General features: G+C 39.3%; 3 protein-coding genes across 5 annotated transcripts; 2 read left to right on the top strand and 1 right to left on the bottom strand.

Moving 5' to 3' along the window:
* Positions 1 to 1,422: 1,422 nt before the first annotated feature.
* On the top strand, positions 1,423 to 10,435 carry cdc5l (CDC5 cell division cycle 5-like (S. pombe)). The gene is made up of 19 exons (XM_085182860.1): positions 1,423 to 1,652; positions 2,124 to 2,227; positions 2,395 to 2,556; positions 2,659 to 2,786; positions 3,030 to 3,129; positions 4,035 to 4,161; positions 4,266 to 4,357; positions 4,569 to 4,713; positions 4,799 to 4,990; positions 6,712 to 6,860; positions 7,236 to 7,407; positions 7,693 to 7,857; positions 7,946 to 8,026; positions 8,184 to 8,435; positions 8,531 to 8,638; positions 9,220 to 9,309; positions 9,407 to 9,538; positions 9,672 to 9,752; positions 10,001 to 10,435. Exons 1-19 carry the CDS (start codon positions 1,608 to 1,610, stop codon positions 10,112 to 10,114), a joined length of 2,439 nt encoding a protein of 812 aa, XP_085038986.1. The 5' UTR covers positions 1,423 to 1,607; the 3' UTR covers positions 10,115 to 10,435.
* Positions 10,436 to 10,442: 7 nt separating this feature from the next.
* Positions 10,443 to 21,361, bottom strand: supt3h (SPT3 homolog, SAGA and STAGA complex component). Of its 3 annotated transcripts, none has more exons than XM_085182866.1 (12): positions 21,240 to 21,361; positions 19,755 to 19,858; positions 16,096 to 16,180; positions 15,734 to 15,820; positions 15,481 to 15,577; positions 14,412 to 14,542; positions 14,112 to 14,187; positions 13,642 to 13,754; positions 12,500 to 12,604; positions 12,266 to 12,394; positions 11,266 to 11,355; positions 10,443 to 10,574 (listed from the first exon to the last, which is right to left on the bottom strand). In XM_085182866.1, exons 2-12 carry the CDS (start codon positions 19,844 to 19,846, stop codon positions 10,533 to 10,535), a joined length of 1,047 nt encoding a protein of 348 aa, XP_085038992.1. In that variant the 5' UTR covers positions 19,847 to 19,858; positions 21,240 to 21,361; the 3' UTR covers positions 10,443 to 10,532. The 3 variants fall into 3 exon arrangements, with proteins under 3 accessions (XP_085038992.1, XP_085038990.1, XP_085038991.1); XM_085182864.1 differs by having other exon boundaries at positions 12,266 to 12,397; XM_085182865.1 differs by lacking the exon at positions 21,240 to 21,361 and adding an exon at positions 21,028 to 21,232 and having other exon boundaries at positions 12,266 to 12,397.
* runx2a (RUNX family transcription factor 2a) lies at positions 19,548 to 23,953 on the top strand. The gene is made up of 6 exons (XM_085182867.1): positions 19,548 to 19,689; positions 21,864 to 22,054; positions 22,180 to 22,339; positions 22,926 to 23,030; positions 23,117 to 23,191; positions 23,400 to 23,953. Exons 1-6 carry the CDS (start codon positions 19,548 to 19,550, stop codon positions 23,744 to 23,746), a joined length of 1,020 nt encoding a protein of 339 aa, XP_085038993.1. The 3' UTR covers positions 23,747 to 23,953.
* Positions 23,954 to 24,047: the final 94 nt, after the last annotated feature.

The following is a 24,047-nucleotide window of genomic DNA, read 5'->3' on the forward strand; positions in this document are numbered from 1 at the left end:
AGGCAGGTGGATACACCAAGATGAATTCTGCAACACTCAACACAACAAGGAATGGTGAGGAGGTTCATATTTAGCTTTTGTGTTCAGAGAATATTTGTTTCATGTATATATGCAGAACAGGAAAAGGAACTGCCATAGAAGACCAAGCTTTTACATGTGATGTGCTGTTGACTGATAGAGGAAATGCCTGAAGCCGAGAAGTGGCTTGAAAAGGCCTGCTTAAAGGGCAGCACAGAAATCAGATCATGGCAGCAGAAGAAGAGGCCATAAGTACTGCTTCCAAAGAGGCATGAGTCTAGCATACATGACAGGACCCAAGTTGCAGACTGTGCAAAGGTGCCCTGCAGACTATCAAACACACGTTGCCAGACTGTAAGATGCAAACTGAGACGGCATGCACTGAGAGGCACAACCAAGTGGTGAGGAACATCTGTGCCTTTGTGACTATGGGAGACACCACCACACGTGACTGACAACAACAGAGGTAAGGTCCTGTGGGACTTTGAGTTCCTGCTTGCTGTCTGGAACAGCAAGCAGCTCTGTATTTATTCATCCACTCACCTAGTCAGCAGGACACTGCATCAGACCTTGTGTCTCAGCTGTACTCTGCTGACCATCCTGCACATTTCTTTTGTTTGCCTGATAACCTTGAATGACATAATGGCATATGCTAGTCTTGTCAGAATGACAGATGCCATCTGGTGTTGGTGTTTTAAAGTTAAAATGGTTAAAACCCTTCCTTAATAGTAGATCATTATTTTTGGTTTAACAAACCTTATTTGTTTTTTATTTCAAAATTTAGGAGGAATAGACTTTTTATTATGATTTGAATTCATTTATATATTCGAAACTGGTTGAGAAACATATTTTTACGCTACACGTAACACCAATATGGAATAATAGATATGCTCTCATTAAATGAAAATGTGTATACACAGAGGATATGTTTTCCAACGGTGTTTTTTAAAATTAATTATTTTTTCATACAAGTTATTTATGTTTAAATGTTCAGATGTATCTAATGTTATTTTTTAACATGTATTAATGCTATGGTGTGTGCTTTTCATATATGGAACGCCAGACTGCCATAATGAATTAATTAAATACACCATTAAATAATTAATTAAATGTGGCAATAATTAATTAAAATGTGAAATACATAAATAATTAATTAAATGTGTCAATAATTAATTAATTACATGTGTCATAACTATTTATTTAATTAATTATTTCCCATTTTAATTAATTATTGCCACATTTAATTAATTATTTAATGGCGTATTTAATTAATTCATTATGGCAGTCCTGGCGTTCCATATTCATAGACTTTGTCTGTTTAATCAAGTTCCGAAAGAGGGGGGCGGGGTAGGAGGGGTAAAGGAAACTGTCATCGATTTTCGTCATTACTCGTCGACCACATTACCCACAATTCAGTTGGTGGACCCGTTCTGAGTTTCCGGTATGGTGCATGTCGCCTTTTCCCTCGCAGCGCTTGTTCTGTAGTTGGATTTTTGTTTTGTTTGAATCTTAAGCTACAAAACACCACAACTGGATAAGAATCACTTATAGCATTTCACTGAAGGAGGAGATACACCGAAGCCGCCAAGATGCCGCGAATTATGATTAAAGGAGGCGTCTGGCGCAACACTGAGGTACGTGTTTACATGGCTAGCTTGGTTAGCATGATGCTAACCTCCGAAAGCAAACCTATGGTCTCGAGTTAGCATGAAGCTAGCTACTCATTTAACAAATTTATCCCGTGTGACCTTTTAATTTCATTTAAATTATCACCAGCTCTGTTTAAGACTTTATTTCGTGCTTGTGTTGAGTTGCATGAACGCGGCTTTTTAATTTGCACTTAAACATATATGTTTACAGTTAGCGAATATTTGGCAGTCTAGATGGCCAAAATAATAAACCACAAGACTTCATAAAAGTTTATAAGGGAGCAAAAGATAGGGGATAATATAATTGTATTTCAGCACTGGGATGAAAATTAATCAGCCCACTGCGGATTGAGGATAAAAGATTTTGACATGTTTAGTCTTTATAAATCTTTTGTCATTCAGTACATCCATTTAATTTATGGACGTCTGTTCCTTTTTTAAAAATGTTTTATTCAGGATGAGATTCTCAAGGCAGCGGTAATGAAATATGGGAAAAACCAGTGGTCCCGTATCGCCTCCCTGCTTCACCGAAAGTCTGCCAAACAGTGTAAAGCCCGATGGTGAGTTTTGAGTCAGAGATGTGTGATGTGTCAAAAACATGAGATTAATTAAAAGTCTACATACATTGATGGTTGTTTCTTCTGTCTGTGATTTGTTTTAGCTTTCAATCTCTCTTTATGAAGAGTGAAATAAAGACCTTCTCCTCTGGCTTTGTTTCTGTCTGTAGGTACGAGTGGTTGGACCCCAGTATCAAGAAAACAGAATGGTCCAGAGAAGAGGAGGAGAAGCTGCTTCACTTGGCCAAGCTGATGCCCACCCAGTGGAGGACCATTGCTCCTATCATAGGAAGGACTGCTGCTCAGTGTCTGGAACACTACGAATACCTGCTGTATGTTTATCTCTGTGGCTTTTCACCTTGTATGTCCAGGATCATTCATTGTTGCTAATCATTGCTGATTTGTAATTGAGATGTATTTTGTGTTTTATTCAGGGACAAAGCAGCTCAAAGAGACAATGAGGAGGAAGTGGGAGATGACCCCAGAAAGTTGAAACCAGGAGAAATTGATCCCAATCCTGAAACAAAACCTGCCAGACCTGATCCTGTGGATATGGATGAAGGTACAAAAACACACTGTCAGATTTATTTGAGCCAACAAAAGAATGTATCCTGATGTTAAGAATGGATTTGCTTCCTAGTTATCTTGTACATTTTTATATTTAATTATTTTTAAAAAAAATCCTTTCTACTTTGTACTTTCAGTCGAGTCATGTGAGAGTTTAATTATAACACAGTCATATGTGGTAACTAACCAATGTGTTTTGTGTGTGTGTGTGTGTCTGTCTGTCTTCATCGGTCTCTAGATGAGTTGGAGATGCTTTCAGAGGCCAGGGCTCGTTTGGCCAACACCCAGGGCAAGAAAGCCAAGAGGAAGGCCAGAGAGAAACAGCTGGAGGAAGCCAGGTTCAGCTAATTTAATGTTTTTACAATTGCTCTAAAACAAGCTGTCTTAGAGGTCCATAACTGGACCTCTTACAGAGCAGTTGACATGTAATTAAGGCTGCACAATTAATCGTTAGAAAATCGCGATCTCAATTCATACTTATGTGCGATCTCATTTCCAAATGACAACGATTTAAAAATAAGAAATAAAAAGACGATTGTACCGCATTTTCATCCGGGACGTAATCTGCATGAAAACAAGCGCTCACTCTTCCTGCTCAACAAATGACAAGGGCGGAGCCTTATACCACGTGATACAGAAGCTGGCTGCTAAAAATGGCAGGGAAAAAACAACGTAGAGCACGTCAGGGATGACGAGAAAGTGACTGGAGAAACATCAATAACGGGAACCTTATACAGCGCTTCCCTATACCCGTCGAACTCCCGCAGGCACAAAGAAATTACGGAGGCTGTTACTTATCACCTGACCAAAGATATGGCTCCATCACACTGTGCAAAACGAGGGATTTAGGAAAATGGATCAACACGCTAGACAAACGCTACACAGTGCCGTCCCGCAACTACTTTTCTATTGTTGCACTACCTGCTCTATACACGCAGTGTCGAGCAACGGTGGAGACGCAATTTCAAGCAGTACAACATTTTGCGGCAACAACAAAACGTGAGACATTTGTTGTTTTTATGTTTATTTATTGTTTTTATGTTCAGTCTCAACTGTTACGAGGTTGATGTGCAGTTCATAAGTGCAATAAATATTTATACTGGAAAAGAAAATCGTGAGAGAATCGTGATCTCAATTCTAAGCAAAAAAATCATGATTCTCATTTTATGCAAAATCGTGCAGCCCTACATGTAATAATAAAATGATCATATTTGACTATTTTTTTCCTGATGTCATACTGTAGACGGCTGGCTGCTCTGCAGAAACGCAGAGAGCTGAGAGCAGCAGGAATCGATGTTCAGAAGAAGAGAAAGAAGAAGAGAGGAGTAGACTATAATGCTGAAATCCCTTTTGAAAAGAAACCTGCATCGGTAACCGCAGCTTTATGCGTTGTATACTTAAAATAACCCACAACATCAGCAGTGAGATCAACTTAATCTTACAGTACTAATTGTTGTCTTTTGTTTACTTTAAGGGTTTCTATGACACCAGCATGGAGCAGTATGATGCTCAGGAGCCTAATTTCAAGAGGCTCAGACAGCAGCACCTGGATGGGGAATTACGCAAGTTAGTATAACTTTAAACTACTGGTGTTTTTCTGTATGCTAACATGGCTCCTTGTTTATGTCACTTGAATATTTTCCTTGGTTCTTGGCTTCTCCCAGCGAAGGCGTGAGAATGTCACGCTAATGTTATATAATATAAATAATAAGGATCAAAATGTGTTCCACATTTTTTTGTCTTCATCCATTCATAAGCCCTATTGTGTTTTTTATAGTGAGACTGAAGAGAGGGAGAGGAAGAAAGATAAACAGAAGATAAAGAAGAAGAAGGAGAGTGACTTGCCGTCTGCCATCCTGCAGACCAGCGGAGTGGCTGAGTTTACCAAAAAACGTTCCAAACTAGTGTTACCCGCACCACAGGTAACCACTTATATATCAATATAATGTACTTGTTATATTGAAAACAGGTAGTACATTCAGTTTTTTAATTCGCCTTTCTTCACAGATCAGTGATGCCGAGTTGGAGGAAGTTGTCAAATTGGGTGTCGCCAGTGAGGTCGCCCGTCAAGCTGCCGAGGAGAGTGAAAGCGCTAACTCCGCCTCCTCCACCCTCCTCTCAGAATACAGTGTCACCAATACCATGGCAACAGGCCTACGGACCCCACGAACCCCTGCTGCTCAGGACAGAATCATGCAGGTAATAAAGACACTCAAAAGCAAAATGTCTCACATATGTTTTGTTTAATCTCATATGTGTGATTTCTGCATATCTGTGATATTTTATATTAATTGATCCATGTAATTACAGAGATGCTAAGCTAAATTGTCCCTCATGAATAAAGAATAAGTCAAAATTAGAGAGCCAATGTGAAATCACAGTCCTGTCTGCACGTTTGAATGTCATACAGGTTACATCAGAAAAATACCTTATAGTCTGCTGTTTGATCAGTTATTACCAATCCAGATAATAATAAACGTAAGTTAGTAGAGACAGGATAGTGCTTAAAAACGCATGTACATATTATGTGTTGATCACTTGGCCAACAATCTGTTTGCATCATTTATGTATTTGCATTTATGTATACATTGGATGCAGACCTAAACTTAGAAAAACACATTAAGACAATAACAAAATCAGCTTACTATCACCTCAAGAATATATCAAGGATAAAAGATCTGATGTCTCAACAGGACCTGGAAAAACTAGTCCATGCATTCATCTTTAGTAGGCTTGATTACTGTAACAGCATCTTTACAGGTCTACCTAAAAAATCAGTCAGACAACCACAGCTCATTCAGAACTCTGCTGCTCGAGTCCTCACTAAGACCAAAAAAGTGGACCACATCAGTCTAGCTCTGAGGTCTTTACACTGGCTGCCTGTCCGTCAGAGGATAGACTTTAAAGTTCTGATGCTGGTCTATAAAGCTCTGAATGGTTTAGGACCAAAATACATCAGTGACCTCCTGACCCAGTATGAACCTTCCAGATCCCTCAGGTCATCTGGATCCGGTCTTTTATCAGTTCCCAGAGTCAGAACCAGACACGGAGAAGCCGCATTCAGCTTTTATGCTCCTTATATCTGGAACAAACTCCCAGAAAGCCTCAGATCAGCTGAAACACCAATACTGAAGCACCAAATCAAAACTTACATTTTAACTACTGATTTTATCTGTTTTGATTTTATATACTGTTTTGTTTGTTTGTTTGTTTGTTTGTTTGTTAATTAGTTTGTTTGCTTGTTTTAATCAATTTTAAATCATGCTTTTTATTTGTTTTTGTTTCTAATATCTCTGTAAAGCACTTTGAATCACCTTGTTGTTGAATTGTGCTATACAAATAAACTTGCCTTGCCTTGCCTATACATTAAGGAGTATCGTTGTCAGTAAAAATGTAACTTTACAAAGTTGAATCTAATTTCCTGCTTCTAAATTCAGATGAAAGAGGTAATTGTACTCAGCCCTAAAAATCTAGAAATATGGTCTGTAACCAGATTCTTACTCTGGATGGCACAGCAACACTGTGAGGAACCTTGAAGTCATCTTTGACCAGGAAATGTCCTTCAATGCACATTACACAAATATGTAGGACTGCTTTCTTCCACTTGCCTAATGTGTTTAAATTTAGAAATATCCTGTCTCAGAGTGGCGCTGACAAACTAGGTAATGCATTTATTACTTCCAGGCTGGACAACTGTGATTCATTATTATCAGGATGTCCTAAAAACTCCCTGAAAAGCCTTCAGTTAATCCAAAATGCTGCAGCAAAAGTACTGACTAGAAAGAGAGAGCATGTTTCTCCTATACTAATGTAAAATTCAATTAAATTGAAATGATACTAAATTCCTTTCTGTTTGTTTTTTAGTATTTATCTGTAAATTAATTTGTACCATCTGTGTGTGTGTGTGTCTGTATTTTCAGGAAGCTCAGAACCTGATGGCTCTGACTAACATCGACACCCCTCTGAAGGGAGGCCTCAACACCCCGCTGCATGAGAGCGACTTCAGTGGAGTGACGCCTCAGCGCCAACAGATACAAACGCCCAACACTGTTCTCAGTACACCATTCAGGTAAAAAAACCTTTAATCCGTCACATAGCATAAGGTTTACTCTCTGTCACGTAAATAGAGTTCTGAATTCTGCATCAAGTTAAGATGTAATAAACACAAAAGTGTCCTTTGTCAAGGCTCTAACAAAAAACCGATGCTATTATCCTTTTACATTTTGTAAACAGTGTGAACAAAGAATCTTAAAGACACATGTGTTACCATTTAGTACTCAAGCCTCAAATGCTGTGTCAGATTTGTTGAGCTGCATTTGTTGAATGTGTGGTGCATTATTCCATGTCACAACTCAACCATTTTCACCAAAGAGAAAGGATTTCCTAGACTTGTTCCTATACAGTTTACTAATTTCAATAATTTTGTGTATTTCAACTACAACAGAACTCCTGGTCCAGGTCAGGGGTCAGATGGCATGACACCTCAAGTCGGAGGTGCGATGACTCCACGTGTGGGAGGGACTCCAGGTTTAACTCCCGGCCGTACACCACTGAGAGACAAACTGAATATTAACACAGAGGAACAACTGGCTGACCCTGCATATGCTAAACACACGGTAAAATAAAAAACACACTAATACATATGTGAATGCACAACAAACAGATTTGTAATGATCGGTTAAGAATCTGTGTAACGTGCCACAAATCCTGAAAGTTGCAGAAAAGTTCCAAGTTTTCTGTTTTTGTGTCTTGAATAAAAATGAAATACAATTAAAAAAAAAAATCACAACTTTAAACTTTAAACAATTAGTTTTATGTTTTGGCAGCAGATGCACAGTTTGTGTGTTAAGAGAAAAACAACACACCACAGAATGAATTACCTGCTGTTCTTCTCTTCACAGCAAAGGGAAAGCTTGCAGCACCTGCGACAGGGACTGATGTCACTTCCTGTCCCTAAGAACGACTTTGAGATCGTTCTTCCTGAAAATGCTGAGAAAGAACTCGAAGAAACAGAGACTGAGACGGGATTCATAGAAGACTCTGCAGATGTAGAAGCACGCAAGCAGGTGCGTGTACACACACACACACGCACACACACACACACGTAGTTTGAATAAGATATATCCAACAGGTTCACTTTATGCCATTTTCCAGGCTCAACGAGACGCTGAAAGAGAGAAGGAGTTGAAATTGCGGCACACTGCTGTTCAGAGGAGTCTCCCCAGACCTACTGAGGTAAAATCACAACATTAAAATAATTTAAATAAATGTGCATTTGAATATAATCACCAAATCTTTCAGAAATCAAAGCGATCAAAGAAAAAACGAATTTCGTCTACTTTAGCTGGCATTAAATGGATCCAGTTGTGCTTATGATCCTCCGTGTCTGCAGGTAAACGAGTCTGTTCTCCGTCCCACCTCCATGGAGCCCCTCTCTGACCTCCAGCAGGCTGAGGAGCTCATCAAACAGGAAATGATCACCATGCTGCATTTTGACTGCTTGCATCACCCTTCAGCCAATGCTGCCAATCAGCTGCAGCGCGGCAAAATCCGAGGCCCCACGTCTACGTCTAACAACGCGTCACATATTGCTTACCTGGAAAAAACCTCCTACAAGCCAATTAGCACAGAGGAGATGGAACAGGTAACCCGGCAGCACTGATGTCTCTGCTTTAAAAAAAGAAGTCCCTTACACTGTTTACTCTCAGTAATTCTGTTTACCTGTGTGTCAACAAACAGGCAAAGTTAGTCCTGGCAGGAGAAATGGAGGTGGTGAAGGCAGGTATGGGCCACGGTGACCTCAGCATGGAGGCTTACAGCCAGGTGTGGGAGGAATGCTACGGACAGGTGAGCACCCATGGACCAAAAATGAGAAGTCAGAGAAGCATAAATAGGTGTAGAGATTTGTTATCACCTTTTGGTCAGTGTATTTGTCATATTTCTAAATTAGAAGCTTCTAGTGTGTAGAAATACACATGGATGGAGTAGAGTGTAGTGCACTAACCCAACTAGTTATTACACACCTAGTCTGCCTTTGATGGCACACAGCTGAGGTCTCGATCGATCATTCTCCCCGAAGCTTAAGTGTTTTGAAGTGAGTTTCCTGAGGTGTGCAAGTCCAATGTGATGATTTCACCCCCACCTCCCCACTGGAATAATATGCGTTTCAGCAAATTGGGGTAATAACAATTTTCTCATGCTGTACTTGAGCAGTCGATGCTCTACTAAAGTAACACCTTCACCTAAACCAAAGGACGAATATACAGCAGTGAGGATGCATCTAAAGCAGAAGGCTTGCTGTGTGCCACCTTTATACACTTCTTTACGGCATGTGGGGAAACTGTTGTACTCGTGATCTCACGATATTGGTACCAATTAAATTTTTTTGTCTGTTGTTGAAACTGTTCATATTATCTGCGTCTGCACAGGTGCTGTATCTGCCTACTCAGAACAGGTACACCAGAGCAAACCTGGCATCAAAGAAAGACCGCATTGAAAGCCTGGAGAAAAAGCTGGATGTGAGAACGCACACAGAAAAATCTCTCAAACTTGACTCTTTCATCTTTTTGAGCTCTGGTCTAAACACTGACATCTCTGTATTTGTGGACCCTATAGGTGAACCGTGGTCACATGACGGCGGAGGCCAGGAGAGCAGCTAAACTGGAGAAGAAACTGAAAATCCTGCTTGGAGGATTTCAGTCCAGAGCACTGGGTCTCCTGAAGCAGCACAGCGAACTCTGGGAACAGGTACTGAACACATTTGCATTGGACTGACAGGTTGTGTTGTCACAGGCTGTAAATTATTATGGCGCCTGAAACGGTGTGCAAGTCAGTGTCATAGTTTCTATAACAATCATGTTATTCATAATGTGTCCACCAGGTGGAGCAGGCAGCCACAGAGCTCCAGACCTTCACTCAACTGAAGAAACAAGAAGATACGGCCATTCCCAGGCGCCAAGAGGTAAGACATTACACACGCAAACCTGTGTATCACAGTGCAAGGTGTCTCCTCTGCTTTTGTTCCATTGGTCAAACAAAATTAGTAACTTTAAGTCTTTGAATGTTAGAAATTAAAGCACTATATGCCCACCCAAATAAAAAGTGGGGTTAAAATTATCCAGTTTAAAAGCAGCGGTGTAACTGAGGTTATTAAAAAAAGCTAGTTAACACATCTCGCTGGTGTTTACAAGTCTTCAACTTGTGTTTCAGGCTCTGCGGGAGGACGTGGAGAGGCAGATGGAGAGAGAGAAAGAACTTCAGCAGAGATATGGAGAGCTGCTGATGGAGAGGGAGTCGCTGCTCAACAGTGCTCAGAAATACTGAGCAAACTCATCACAGAGACATCGACGTCGAACTGACCGCTGCCGCGAGTGTCGAACCTTTTAATTTTCCGCAGCAAATCCTACAGATAAGCCCTCCTCCATGTGCTCATGTTGTTAAGATGTCACAGGCTGAGTTTTCAGCATGCTCAGTGGTCCTTTGTGTTTCTGTATTAGTGACCAATAAAGTTTCTTTTCAACATAACTTAGTATCACTGGGTATTTGCCTGAGGTAGATTTTTATCAAGTGCAGCAAACAGTAAAGTTTAATGTATTTTAAGAAAACTACCTTGGGTCTGTAAAAATCAATAAACCATGAATCTGACACCGGCTTACTGAAAAGTTTTTATTACAATAGAAATTGAAAAAAAAAAATGTATAGAACAAAGTCAAAGAATGTGCCTAAAATAATTGATGCGTCCTCAGCAGGTGAGGAAGGTCATCCCACTCCTGGAATAGGCACTCTGCCAGAGAGAAGATGGACATGTTGTTCAGTAGGGAAAACACATTTAAACTCCTGTCCAGAGTGAATTTCTGACACAAGGTACAGAGATTTGCTTCAAATAACTTGTTTTTTCTGCGGGGCGTCTGGTAATAACTGGTTTGTTTAGCAGAGTAATTGTTCTTTTCCTGCAACAAAACAGCGGTACACAGATGCTTTTTTGTGACAACCAAAATCACAAACATGACTAGTTACTCAGTACCAAAAAAGACCTAATGGTTTGTTTAAAATAATATAAAAATACCTCCCAACAACCCACATTTGTGCACAAAAAAAAGACAGCTGTGGGAAAATCCTACCTTTGTTTTGACAACAAATTCACGAGCAAACCAAAGTATGCTGACATTTCAAACAATTAACTTTTTAAAATGTCACATTTGCATTCAACTGAACTTTGAATCCTATTTCACAAAAAGCAAGGAAAGCTCGTTTTGACTCCGATCTGGATCGGTGAGCATGAAGGACAAATTAAAGTTATTGATTCAGCAATCTTACAGGTTAAGACATGTACAGAAAAAGTAAAACATCTAAACCAACCCTTTAAATTAAGAGTATAGTATGCAGTAGTTATACGACTTTTAACCCATGAAATAAAAAAAAAATAAAAAAATCAGCTGTGGAAAAGTTGTGTAAGTTTCTCTTTGTGTACATACCGTGTGTCTGTAGTTGTATCTTCTAATAGCCTCTCGGATGTGACAGGGCTGGATCGCTCCGCTGGGAGGCTCCACTGTAGCCGGACAGCTCTGAAACACAATCATGAGTAATAAGTATTAACACAAATACAACAAAGGACACAATGGAATGTTTTGGATGTTTCCTTTAGGAACGTGGAGTTTTCCATGAGATGAAAATGGTCACCTTTGTCTTGTGTGTTCAGAGACTTACATTTTGCAATTAGCAATAACATCAGTTATTATGTACATTAAGAAAATTAACAGAGGAGTTCATATTCTACATCTGCACAGAAGACTTTCTCCTAAACATTTGTTAAGACACATTAAAGTCTGACTCGTCAAAAATTAGTACAATCAAGGGATTAATACAGCAAAATGTTTCTTATTGTCAGAGCATTTATTCATTATTCATCATAAGTCCTTCTACAAATATGATCAAGCAAATAAATGTACAATAAATCACAACAATTACTGGCTACTTTAGTTGTACCTGGGGTCCAAACTTTAGACCCATTTAACCCAGACACTCTTGCTTAGATTCAGGACTATTAACATGTGTTTTGATCTCTAGAGTTATACTGAATCTCAGTGCGTTTCATTTAAAATGAAAACCAGTGGTTTGGGATCATACCTGCAGTGACGCTAGTGACTTCTCTGACAACATCCATCATATAAAACAAATATTTATGCACCAGATACTTAATAATAATTTACAAGTTAAAAAGGATGTTTTACAGGGTGTATTTGTGCAGCCAAAAGCCCCTTAATCCCCCCACTCTGCAGCATCCTTTATTCCACGGTTGTGTTGATGACAATCTTTTGTTAAGCACACTATAGATCTCATGTAAGGTTGTGATTCCATTGTGTTGACAAAACCTATCCAGAGGCAGACAAACGCCTTTGCTGAAACCTGCCTTCTCCTGTGCCTTCATGACACACACAGACATTAAACTCATAAGAAACTGCAGCTGGGACTCACCTTTTTACGTTTCCTCTGCCTCGCCCTGCCATCCACACTGCCGTTACCTTGTAGGACGGGCTTTGACGAGTGTGAGGACCCTGGGGTGGAGGGAGGGGTGGCTTCAGGTGAGTCTGGATCCTTCTTCACCTGCTGGGGAGGAAGACGAAAGACAGATGATATTTACTCAGTAATATTATGACAGTAGATTAGTGATTGATAGGTCTCAATGTGTGATGAAGTGTGTGTGTGCACCTCAGCATGTGTGTTGTAGTGGATGTAGCTGGCAGAAATTACATGACTGACTGGATTAGTCTTTGCTGTCATTTCCTGCTTCACCAAGAGCGACAAATCCACGATCTGAACGAAGTAAAAGCATTTTAAAACAGGGGAAAGCTTTTAAATTACACGCACATATGCAGTGTTGGGAAGGTTACTTTTAAAATGTATTCCATTACAGAATACATGTCCCAAAATGTATTCTGTAACGTATTCCTTTACGTTACTCAATGAGAGTAACGTATTCTGAATACTTTGAATTACTTAATATATTATCATGCTGTTTACAACTACATGAATGTACTATTGCTGTGATTTATTACTGTTACTGAAGGTCCGCGGCTCCGAACCGTAGTAAAGGGACCTCTGGCTAATACGTCGGGTTCTGTGTCGGGCTCGTAGCCAAAAACTAGCTTTACTTTGTTGTCTGGGTCAACTTTGCTAGCAAGAGACAAAGAGAGGCGTTGAAAGGCTGCTCCAACAGAACTTATTGTTCCAGAGGAAAACACGAACACGGTGTACAGTCGAGTCTTAATAGCTTACTTACAACTGGGCTCGTCAGGCACTCTTCTTGGCTGCAGTGGTTATTATTATATTTACATGCTTCCAGCTCCCGTTTTTGCTTGATGACAGCTCGTACTTTTCCTTTTTCTCCCTCCCTCGCTCACAGACACGTAACGGGTACGGCAGTCCATTCTCCCTGCAGCACGGACTACACTGCCTATGATGCTACATTCTTTAGAGCTATACCTGTAGCATTCTGCCTATTAGCTTAGCATAACAACAACAACAGGCGCTCTCTCACCCAGGAAACACGCAGAGAGAGAGCGTCACCCTGTAACCATGGCAACCGTAACGTTGCCGCCTGGAACAACAGAACGTAGCTGTCAAACAAAACCCAAACAGTCCTGACCCGCCACAATATGAAACAGGGAAGTACCGCCGTGTAATCCATTTATTTCAACAAAGTAACTGTATTCTAAATACCACCTTTTTAAACGGTAACTGTAACGGAATACAGTTACTCATATTTTGTATTTTAAATACGTAACGGCGGTACATGTATTCCGTTACTCCCCAACACTGCACATATGTGAAGTAATGACTTAACAAGTTACCTGGGCAACAGTCTCATATGCCAGGTATGACAGGATCTCCATGGCCATGCTGTTGGGTTTCAGCTCCAGGCTGCTGCAGTCGAGCCAGTCCCGAAACTTTGAAGCTTTCTTAGCTTGGAGCGAAGACGGGCAAAGTAAGCACACACGACAAGAGGTCAGACGGGCTTAAAATGCTGAAACTGATCCTGAATCAGGTTTTTACGTTTTTAAATTTAGAACTGAAATATGATTATTCAATTGGTGAACTAACAGGATAAAACACAGTCCACAGCTTTATTTGCTTATTTATAAGATGCCCATAAACCATGACTTAGAGCACAGGTAGAGTCCGCATTAAAAAAATATACGCAACATCAAACCGACATGAAAACAAACATTAGCAATAAAATGTAATCCTTTACTCCTTTTGTACCTATGACAGAATCAACTTCCTGAGAGACAGATTCTAAATGAGCCGTTTAAAATCTTACCAAAGCTGAGCTGCCGACTCTCACAGAACTCAGCGTACTGAGCCGGGTCCATATTCCGAGTCTGACGCTCCAAACGCTGAAGAGTCAAATACACATAAAAACACTTAAATCTATAATCCCAAAAAGTTTCTCTCACTGAAAACGTCCAGATGAGCAGAATCAACTTTTTGGGAAGTCTTTATCCGGATGATTGAGCATGTGTCAAGGCGTTTTAAATCTATAAGGTCATATATGTGTCATTTACTTTCAAAACAGCCCTACTAATCAATCATATTCATGCATACATCGATGGGCTCTGACCTCCATCCTCTCCTGTTTGATGGGGTCTATTTCCTGACGTTCTGCTAATGACAGGAGTTCACCGGTCTGATCCATCCACACCAGGAAGTCCTGGGCCAATCGCTGCCTCCGCTGGTTAGCACCAGCAGTACCTACAGCACCCCATTTGTCACAAAAGACAAAAAAAGAAACACTTAAGATGAAAACCAGAGCTCAGTATTCACTTGGGTTTTGACTGTAGCATTTGAAGCTTTTTTTGTACAAAGTGGTTTCTGAAAAAGTTTGGATGCTGTAAAAAAATATATTTTTAAAGATCTGCAAATTATTTAAAACCTACATGTAATTTAAGGTATTGCAAAAACAACATATCAAATGTGGGAACTAAGGTGAATTTTGTATTGTGCAATGTGTAATATGATAATGTTAAATTTCGCCTCTGTCAGTGCTCCCCAGGGCGGCAGTGGCTACAATGTAGCTGCCATCACCAGTGTGTGAATGGGTGGATGACTGGTTGTGTAAAGCGCTTTGGGGTCCTTGGGGACTAGTAAAAGCACTATAGAAATACAGGCCATTTACCATTTAAGCAAACAAGATGGGACAAGACCATGTTTTCCAGTGTGTTGCATAACTTTTTTTTAAACATAAACGTTTGGGAGCTGAAGTTCTTCAACTTAAAATTGGCTTTTTTTTGTTCCATAATTTGACAGGACTTTTTAACTATAGTGCAATGCTGATACAACTTGACATCGCCTTGCAAATGTTAGTAGTAGCAAATGTTAAGCATCAATGGTGCCACTACAGATGTGAAGCCAAACCATTTCAATTTTAACCGATCAGGCCACAGCACAATTCTGCATCAGTCCATCTGAAAGAAGTGTGAGCCAAGGAAAAAAAAACAAGTTTTTTTTCTTATTTAAACTATTTAAATGCTCTTTCCAAGAGTTTTAAATTCTATTTGTGGATGCAGCAACAAGCTGAATGACTCAGAAGTGCTCTTGAGCCCACGCATTGATTTCCACTCCAAAACAGGGTCACAGGGTTATAATAACATTTAAAAGGTCACTGTGTGTGTGTGAGGCTCCGTGTATACCTGATTCTGCCTGTGTGTCTTCATCGTCAAGAGTCTTGAGTATTTTGGATTTATAATCTCTAAACTGGAGATATTTTAATAATCTCGCCAACTTCCTCTGGTCAGCAGATTTTGAGGCGTGAAGATGAAGAACAGAAAAAGGGAAAAGGAATTAGTTATTTCAAACCTTAAAAAACAATAAAGGAAGAAAAGATTCATGGACATACAGTTTTGAATATTTAATGTTTTTTTTATTCACATGTGCATTTTGTACCTTGTCTCGCCTCATCAGGAATAAGATGTCCTCAGGTGAAATAACCCTCGAGCCACGCAGAGCCGCTCCCTCGCAGGCCTGATGCAGCTGAGAAATAAACAAATTGCTTCAGTAAAGTCAGAATTAAATTGCACTTATGCTTTAATATAATTACATTTATTTTTATGCCATTCAGAGGCTCCGAAATGAGACAGAATCGTGGATTTTTACAGCCACATCAGTTATACATGTAAGGGTTTTATTTGTCTTATGTGCTTTACTATTATTCAGCCTGTAATTAACTCTTCAGGTGGTTTAGGCTTTGATCTTGAAGTTTGAACAGATAATTGTTTCAGCGTTATATTTGTTACGTTGTATGTTACCATAGTAATGAGTTGTGTGTGTACAATATCCTCCACCAGCGCTGCAGTCTCTTGCAAAGGCCTGCGAGCGTCTCCCAGAGCAAACCTGAAAATCAAACACAGCTATAATCATAGTTATGCAGAGCCTTGCAGAGCTTCCAGTGCGTCAGTCGAATCTAATTACACTGCCACGTGTTAAAGAACTGCTAATTGTTAAAGTCTAAAGTCATAACGTTTCTTAAACATAGCGCCGGTTGTGCTAACAGCACTCATTTTACACTATCTAACTATCTAACTGGTTACTTCTATCATTTTGCATTAATGAAGCCTGCCTCTTACCACCTTCACAAAATTAAAATTACTTTATTTATACACTGTTATTTAAAAGGTAAATATATTACATAATTAATCATAATAAGTAACAAAAAAGCTAAATATATAGTATGGATTTTTTTGAAGAGTGGATTTCCTGCAGACGATATTAAATATAATTGTTTTAACATATCTATATATTCTAAGTATATATTTTGTACATTATAACACCTGTAAGAATAGTTTTACAGCAATTATATTTATTCTATCATCCATCCCTTTTTAAAAACCATTTATTCACCAAAGGTTTCAGGGAGGCTGAAGCCTCTTCCAGTTAACAAGAAGCAAAGTACTTTATTTACCAAACAAGAAAAATGCCTTATAAAAACACAGAAATTTACCCAAAATAAATAAATTATGAATAACTATTAGCACACATCGTTACTAACTATACAACAGCTAAAACCTGTGAATGGTGAGATATTTTATTAGTAATTTAAAGAGGCATACAAAGATGCTCACATTCAACACTGTCATTACAGGACATTACCTTCATTTTTATTCTCACCATAAACCACTAACACTTGCAAATAATTAGAAACAGACTGGCTTGTTTGGAAGGGTTACCAGGAGAAAGCCCCTTCTCAAAAAAGACAACATGGCAGTCAAACCACAAGACTGGAACAATCCCGTTTGGACAGACAAGACCAAAGTGAAGATGTTGACGCACAGCACCACGTTTGGAGAAAGCCAAACAAATCAAGTACGGGGGGACCTGGGCACCTTGCAGCCATTGAGTTGACTGTGAACTATTTCAAAGTATTCTGGGGTTAAGTGTAAGGTCATGTCAGATGGCTAAAACCCGACTGAAACTGGGTCATGCAACAGGACAATGACTCCAAGCACAGCAGCAAAACTACAGCACAATGGCTGAAAGAGACGAGAATCAAACTGCTGTAATGGATCAGACCTCAACTCAAGTGAAATGCTGTGAAGAATATGACAGACAGATGAAGTCATACAGAAATCAATTAAATCAAGTTATTGCTGCTAAAAGTGGGGAGTACTTACTTTTTTACAGGTACTGTAAAACGCGCTTTCTCAGATGACTTCAGTCCTTTAAAGCAGTGGTCTCCAACCTTTTTTGCGCCACGGACCGGTTTATGCCCGACAATATTTTCACGGACCGGCCTTTAAGGTGTCGCGGATAAATACAAGAAAATAAAACTAGTACTGGTACCGAAAAAAAGAAGATTTATTCATAACACACGTGAAAAGACCCAGGAAAACAGAGTAAACGATAAAAACGATAACAAAATAACACTGAAAACCGATAAAAACCCTGAAAACTATACATTTCGCACCTGAGCCTCAACTCTCGCGGCCCGGTACCAAACGACTCACGGACCGGTACCGGTCCGAGGCCCGGGGGTTGGGGACCGCTGCTTTAAAGGATGCGTCTCTCACATTACTTTAAATGGCTTTAATTACATCCAAATTAAATGTAGCTGGATATTAAACCTTGTTTTGGTACTAACTGAAACATAACAGGAGAAAAATTAGCAGATACTTTAAGTTGGTAGTGAGATTCAGTTCAGCTCAGATTTGTTAAAAATCTGGTGTGACTGCTTGTTTATAAACATTTTACATAAGTAAAGGAATCGTCATAAGATGAAAAGCAGTTCTTAATCTGTACGGTATTAAAGAAACTTCTTTTTTTTTAACTATTAACTGTTACTAAACTAAACAAAAACATGATTTATGGTCTAAAAACAAGGCAGAGCTGAAGTTTTGGTTACTTTCCAAATAAACATGCAGCCAGTAAATGTGTCTGTGTATGCCTCTGTTTCTCTCTCACACACACACTAAGGTCAACAGGCCACACATACACCTTGACCACAATTTGGTCAAAACCTCAATTTGCATCCAGAAAGCCACTTCCATGATGGCAGACTAACGTAAACCCACATCCTGGAGCGCTTTCCTTCTCTCATTTCTTCTCTTTCCCACTCTCTCCTTTTATTTCTCTATGAAATACAAACACCACCATTCCCCTTGCTTAATCTCTGCCCCCCAGCCCTTTAACCTGCTCCCTGATTGGTTGTTTGTTGCTCTGTCATACAGGTGAGAGAGGTTTTGGTTTGGGGTTGTGGGCAGGTTGGCCTCAGGTTCGGAGGTTGGCTTCAGACTTTAGGTTGATTTTAGGTTTTGGGGTTTAGTCTGGTTTTAGCCTCTCTGACCACCAGCATCACCTCTCTGCAGCCCACACAAGGTGAGTACAGCAAAAGACACACAACACAAAGGAGGCTGCAGCAGGCATGTGGCCTCTTTAGAAAAAAAATCCTTCAGTAAGAATTTAAATATGACAGTTTTACGTGTAGTACTTCTAAAAAACCTAAGCAGAAAAAGTGACTTCATATCAGAAACTAAGTCAAAAAGTAATTTGTTATGGTACCGGAGTTGTCCAGTTGTTTTTAACTTTAACTAACAGTTTTAACTAACAGTTGCTTTTAACATTTTTTTTAACTACATTTTTATTTTTAAAGATCTTTTTCCACTTCCACTAATTTATCCACTAATTATTTCCTCAACAGGATGATTTCAGAAAATGGTGAAAAATGCAGATTATTTATTAATGCTGAACCTTCCTGATTATTTCTTCTTTTCTAACTAAAAGGTCCAAAATCTAAATATATGGAGTTTCTTGTCACTTAATACAACAAAATGTGATTATTTTAACCTAGAAATAAACTAATAATGAAAGAGTTGCTAATAAAAACTGATAAAACATTACATTCTATATATACTGACCTACTGTCACTTACTGTGAATTTGTAGGAATGTTAATTAGATTTCTTATTTTTTCCTTTTGTGCAGAGCAGTACTTTTGTCCATCAGTCATATTGACTGGTTGTGAATGTAAAGGTTAACTAAATGTCTAGAGACTTCAAGTCTGAACTGATTATCACTCATGGCTCATGTCTCTGGATATGAGCCATTTAATTTCATACTTTTATGTTTTTGTTTTTCGTTTGTTTTGCTTGACATAAAACCAAATGTTACTTAAAGTTATACTTTAGCAATTAAAAAATAATAATTTTTTGAAATTCTTCTGAAATCTTTGTACAAATGTGTTATATAAAATATTGAAATGAAGGGCTATGTGCTGTTTTCAGGCATCTGTTTTGGATTTGCAAAGTGTCATTAACCACAATGCTAATATTGTGGCTCTCTCCTTTAAAAAACAGGTTTCCATGGCTTCAAACAGTCTGTTCAGCAGCCCCAGCCCAATGCTGTACTGGGGTGAGACTCCTTCTCTTTGTTTGTTTGCATGTGTGTGTGTGTGTGTGTGTGTGTGTGTGTCTTACATCATGCTCTGTAGCTCTGGGATAAAATTGATCCTGGAAGCTGGACGGTCTTTAGAGCTGGAGGGGGCGGAGCCAGCCATGGGACTGCTCATAACCACACCCACCTGATGACAAAACCAAGACAACCACATTAAACTAGAGAGAAAAATTAATTTACAATCTTTTGAGTGAAGAAAAGATCTAACAATATTTTAACTTTTGTTCTCTCTTCAAATATACTTTATTGACTATAAGGTATACTTTGACTATATATAATCAAAATATACTATATCTTCTTGTATATATTGACTGTACAAGAAGAGAACACCCCCAATATAAATGTCTGTGTAGGTTCTCAGTCATCAACGTCATCGTAGAAGGCAGCTGGACCTCTTTAGGATTTTAAAGCAGTTTCGCCTCTCAGCCTCCTGAATGATTTCTGATAGCAGTGTTGAATATTCTACTAAAATCAGAGCGTGTTATAGTTTTCTTCTTTTTCCCCTCCTTAATAAGGAATGAAATAAGGAATCTCGGTTAATTCTGAAAGCCTGCTTGGGGTCATTACTGCAGACTGAAAAGTCATTCTGTAAGTTAGTGTTCTGGTGTATCCACAGGCATGCTAACATTCATGCAGGTCCAAACACTCTGTCTGTTAATGCCGGGCAAGTTAATGCCAATAAAGTCCCAAGCTGAACAAAGTAACATTCATCTCATCTGCTTGAAACGTCTGAAAAGTTTCATCTTCAAGTTTAGTGCCAACGACCATAACTTCATTCACACATGTGGATGTTATGTGCCGTCCTTTTCCCTGTCTGAATAGAGACAGAAACTCAGCTACCCTGTATATCTGTATAGAACAACTAAAGCAGCTCCAATTAGAAATACTGCAGCTTTTTTAGCTTCTTTTTTCATCCTGATTGCTGCTGCATCTGAGATTGATCCTCCTGCATCATGTTTTTATCTATGTGAAGGAACCTGCTGGTTCATGTTACGGCTTTGCACGGCTTTGTTGCACTTGGTCTCTACTTGACAGATGTGTGTGTGTGTCTGCTTTATACAGTGTATGTGTGTGTGTGTGTGTGTGTTTCAAATGATATAAATAACAATGCTACACTTGTTGTTCACTTTCATGTGGTTTTAGTATTTTGGGATCACTTCATCTAAACAAATCAGAGCACAACAGAAGCCGAGCCAAGAGCCTAAAACAACAAAATAGCAGAACAGAGCTTGGGATAATAAACACAACGTCCTAACACATGTTCACACACATACATAAATATAAAAACACACATACACACTCCTACAGTTGGACAGGTGGTGTGACCGCAGTAACTTCCCCTCCGGCAGTAAAATATGAATAATAATACAGCGCAGTTCCCTCATATTCAAACACTGCGGTGGCTGAAACACAATGCAGAAAAGAAACAAAGGAGAGGCAAGAGGAGGGGAGGCGAAGAGGAGAACCAAACACACATAGAAAAGCATAAAACAAGTAAAAACTCTCACCAGAGTCTGTCAGAGAGACGCTATTACTGTTAATGTTCTGGTTTTCTTCTGTTTTCGGCGCGATTTGATGACGCAAGGGAGCGCGAGGGGGTGGTAGTTGTAGTTTTCTACACGTCCTGGTCGAAAGGCGCTACACTCCAGCTATGAGCTGTTAAATACAAGGTTAGCAGCTGAGATTAGAGTTGAAGAAGATACACAGCTTAAAGGGGAAGTGTTTATACTCGAATCAGTACTCAGAATTTTAACATATCCACCATAGCGACACAGCTTTAGCAAAATATGCTGTGATATACTCTCCTGCGGCAATCTCACTTGTATGGAGGACCAAACGGTCCAAAATTAAAAAGTAAATAAATTTATATAATTAGTAATGATTTTACAATACACATTTATGTATACAAATATAACTGGTGTTGGAGTGCTTTAGATTGAGGCAGTAGCTACAATAGCTAACCCTTTATTTAAATTGCCATCTAATATGACTCTTAATACAGTCTGAATCTAAGACTGACTTCAGGAAATAAAAATATATTCAAGTCTAAAATGCATGTAATCTCAGAGAAAAGAACAAAAAATGAAAGACAAAATGGGATAAAAATTGACTTCTTTATTCCTATCGTTAAGATCCTGTGGTGAAGTGCCGCCTGTCACCATCAGCCAGCACTCGTCAACTGGATGAACAGGAGCTGAGGTGTCTCCACCAGTGCAGTACAGCTCCACCCAGAGGACTGGTACCGACCGACAGCCCAAATTTCCTCTGCAGCAGCCTGCCTCAGCACTGGAGGTGTAATAAGACACTACCAAGAGCCTTTACTGTGAGTAATCTACATATACACTGGTGCTATTTTTAAACCAAAATACAGTTTATTCATACTGAAAGAGTAAAAATCCTCTGTTCACAAAGCTAAAAGACCTGTTACAATGTTTTTTAATTTCTCAGGTTGTTGCCCTGGGGAACGATGTGCCTGATGGCGTGGTTGTGACAGTGATGGCTGGCAATGATGAAAATGTTAGCGCCGAGCTACGTAATGCCACAGCCACCGTGAAGCAAGGCTGTGCCCACTTCAACGACCTCCGCTTCATCGGCCGCAGCGGGAGAGGTATACAAACAGATACATGCAGCACTGTTACAAGTTATTCATACTTGTTTGTCAATAAACAAGAGGAAAGACTGCAGCCTGCCATCTTTACCACCTCTGTCTACACTGTTTACACTATTTGCAATTGCAGTGCCCTGCAATCGCACGGTTAAAACATTTAGTTGTTGTTATATGTTTCTTTTAAATATTTGAATACCCGTAAAGTTAGATCAATAATCAAGCTATGGAGCCAGAATTAATTAACTCTAGTTAATTAATTTGTTTCTTAATCAATAACATCAGAGCAAAACTGAGTAAAAGAAAGCAAATCACGTGTAATCATGAGCACATTTAAATAAATTAAAAAGCCATAAGATTTAAAAGAAATAAAGAACACACTAAATACAATTAAGAGTATTAAAAATAAATTAAAATACAATAGAAATAACGCTGGATAAAGTACATTAACAAGTGAAAAGTTTTGAGCAGTCAAAAAAAACAGTGATTAAGACAAAAAATTTGATTCAGTTAAGTAAATAAAAACAAAGTAGGCAAAAGTATACTCAACTAGTTTCATGTGTGCATATGTTTTATTATCGTTTTAAAGGTAAGAGCTTCACCTTGACGATAAACGTGCTGACATCACCTCCTCAGATCGCCACCCTACACAGGGCCATCAAGATTACCGTGGACGGACCACGGCTGCCCAGACGTTAGTGAATACGAGTGAAAACAGTATGATTGGATCAATTCTGAGGTGATCCGGGCAGGTTTTAACTTTATTTCTTCTGATCTCAGGTCAGAGGCAGAAGGAGATGAAGGCTGGAGTTTTTAGGCCCACCAGCAGCATTAGTAGCAGCACGGCTTCATCAGGTAAGACAGAAAATGTCACAGCGAGGCCACTGGAAATTAAAAACTATGTTGTTCATTTGTAATTTTAGTTTTTAGAAAGAAAACTTTCTCTTATGAAACAGTAGTGGGGCGTGGTCATGCTCATGTCACATGACAGCTGAGCAAACAACAAAAGAAGACGACGAGTTCTGGAGAAACACTGATGTTGATGCTTCTTGTCTCGCTTCAGAATGCAGATCCTTTCCTTCCACCTCTCTGTGGATGAATGAGTCCTTTCTGGGCCCAGTGACCTCTTTGGCATCTTCATTCGCTCCTACACCCAGAATGCACCACCTGCCTGCTCTCCCTTACTCTACCCAACCTCCTCCATACAGTTCCTATCTGTCTTCTCCTCCTCCTCCCCCCGCTCCGCTCAGCCACAGTGGTCCATTCCAGGCCGGCAGCTTCCACTACGGGCCCAACCAACCATTCCAAACCACAGGGGAGGACCGCAATGTTGTCACAGCACTGACCAATTACATTGAAGGGGCATGTCTTTCCATGAGAGGGGAGGAGCCTGTTTGGAGACGTTATTGATGATTGGATGTATTATTTTAGCATAATGTAAGCATTTAACCAGTTTTAATGTTTTTCTATCTTTTTTCTTTCTTTTTTTCTCAGAATAAATCCTTAAACCTACGTTCTTGATATTTTGTAAACTGTTATTTATTAAAACAACATTTGTATATACTGTGTTGAACAATGAATAATAATAAAAAAAATTCAATAGTTGCTTCTCACGCTCATTTTTATTAGATAAAAAATGATACAAAAATAGCTTTCACTATCAAAACAGTTAAAGTAGTATCTCATTACAAACCAAACAAACAGCATTGGG

Source organism: Neolamprologus multifasciatus, chromosome 13, assembly GCF_963576455.1.
Source record: "Neolamprologus multifasciatus chromosome 13, fNeoMul1.2, whole genome shotgun sequence".
Lineage (NCBI taxonomy): Eukaryota > Metazoa > Chordata > Actinopteri > Cichliformes > Cichlidae > Neolamprologus > Neolamprologus multifasciatus.

Coding starts and splice junctions, on each gene's coding strand:
- cdc5l (XM_085182860.1), top strand. CDS start 1,608: ATGCCGCGAATTATGATTAAAGGAGGCGTCTGGCGCAACACTGAG. Junction 2,557..2,658: donor GAACACTACGAATACCTGCT/GTATGTTTATCT, acceptor TGTTTTATTCAG/GGACAAAGCAGCTCAAAGAG. Junction 9,753..10,000: donor CCATTCCCAGGCGCCAAGAG/GTAAGACATTAC, acceptor CTTGTGTTTCAG/GCTCTGCGGGAGGACGTGGA.
- runx2a (XM_085182867.1), top strand. CDS start 19,548: ATGTGCTGTTTTCAGGCATCTGTTTTGGATTTGCAAAGTGTCATTAAC. Junction 22,055..22,179: donor CACTACCAAGAGCCTTTACT/GTGAGTAATCTA, acceptor TTAATTTCTCAG/GTTGTTGCCCTGGGGAACGA. Junction 23,031..23,116: donor CGGACCACGGCTGCCCAGAC/GTTAGTGAATAC, acceptor TTCTGATCTCAG/GTCAGAGGCAGAAGGAGATG.
- supt3h (XM_085182864.1), bottom strand. CDS start 19,846: ATGAGCAGTCCCATGGCTGGCTCCGCCCCCTCCAGCTCTAAAGACCGT. Junction 16,181..19,754: donor CCAGAGCTACAGAGCATGAT/GTAAGACACACA, acceptor TTTGATTTTCAG/GTTTGCTCTGGGAGACGCTC. Junction 15,578..15,733: donor TCCTGATGAGGCGAGACAAG/GTACAAAATGCA, acceptor TCTGCTGACCAG/AGGAAGTTGGCGAGATTATT.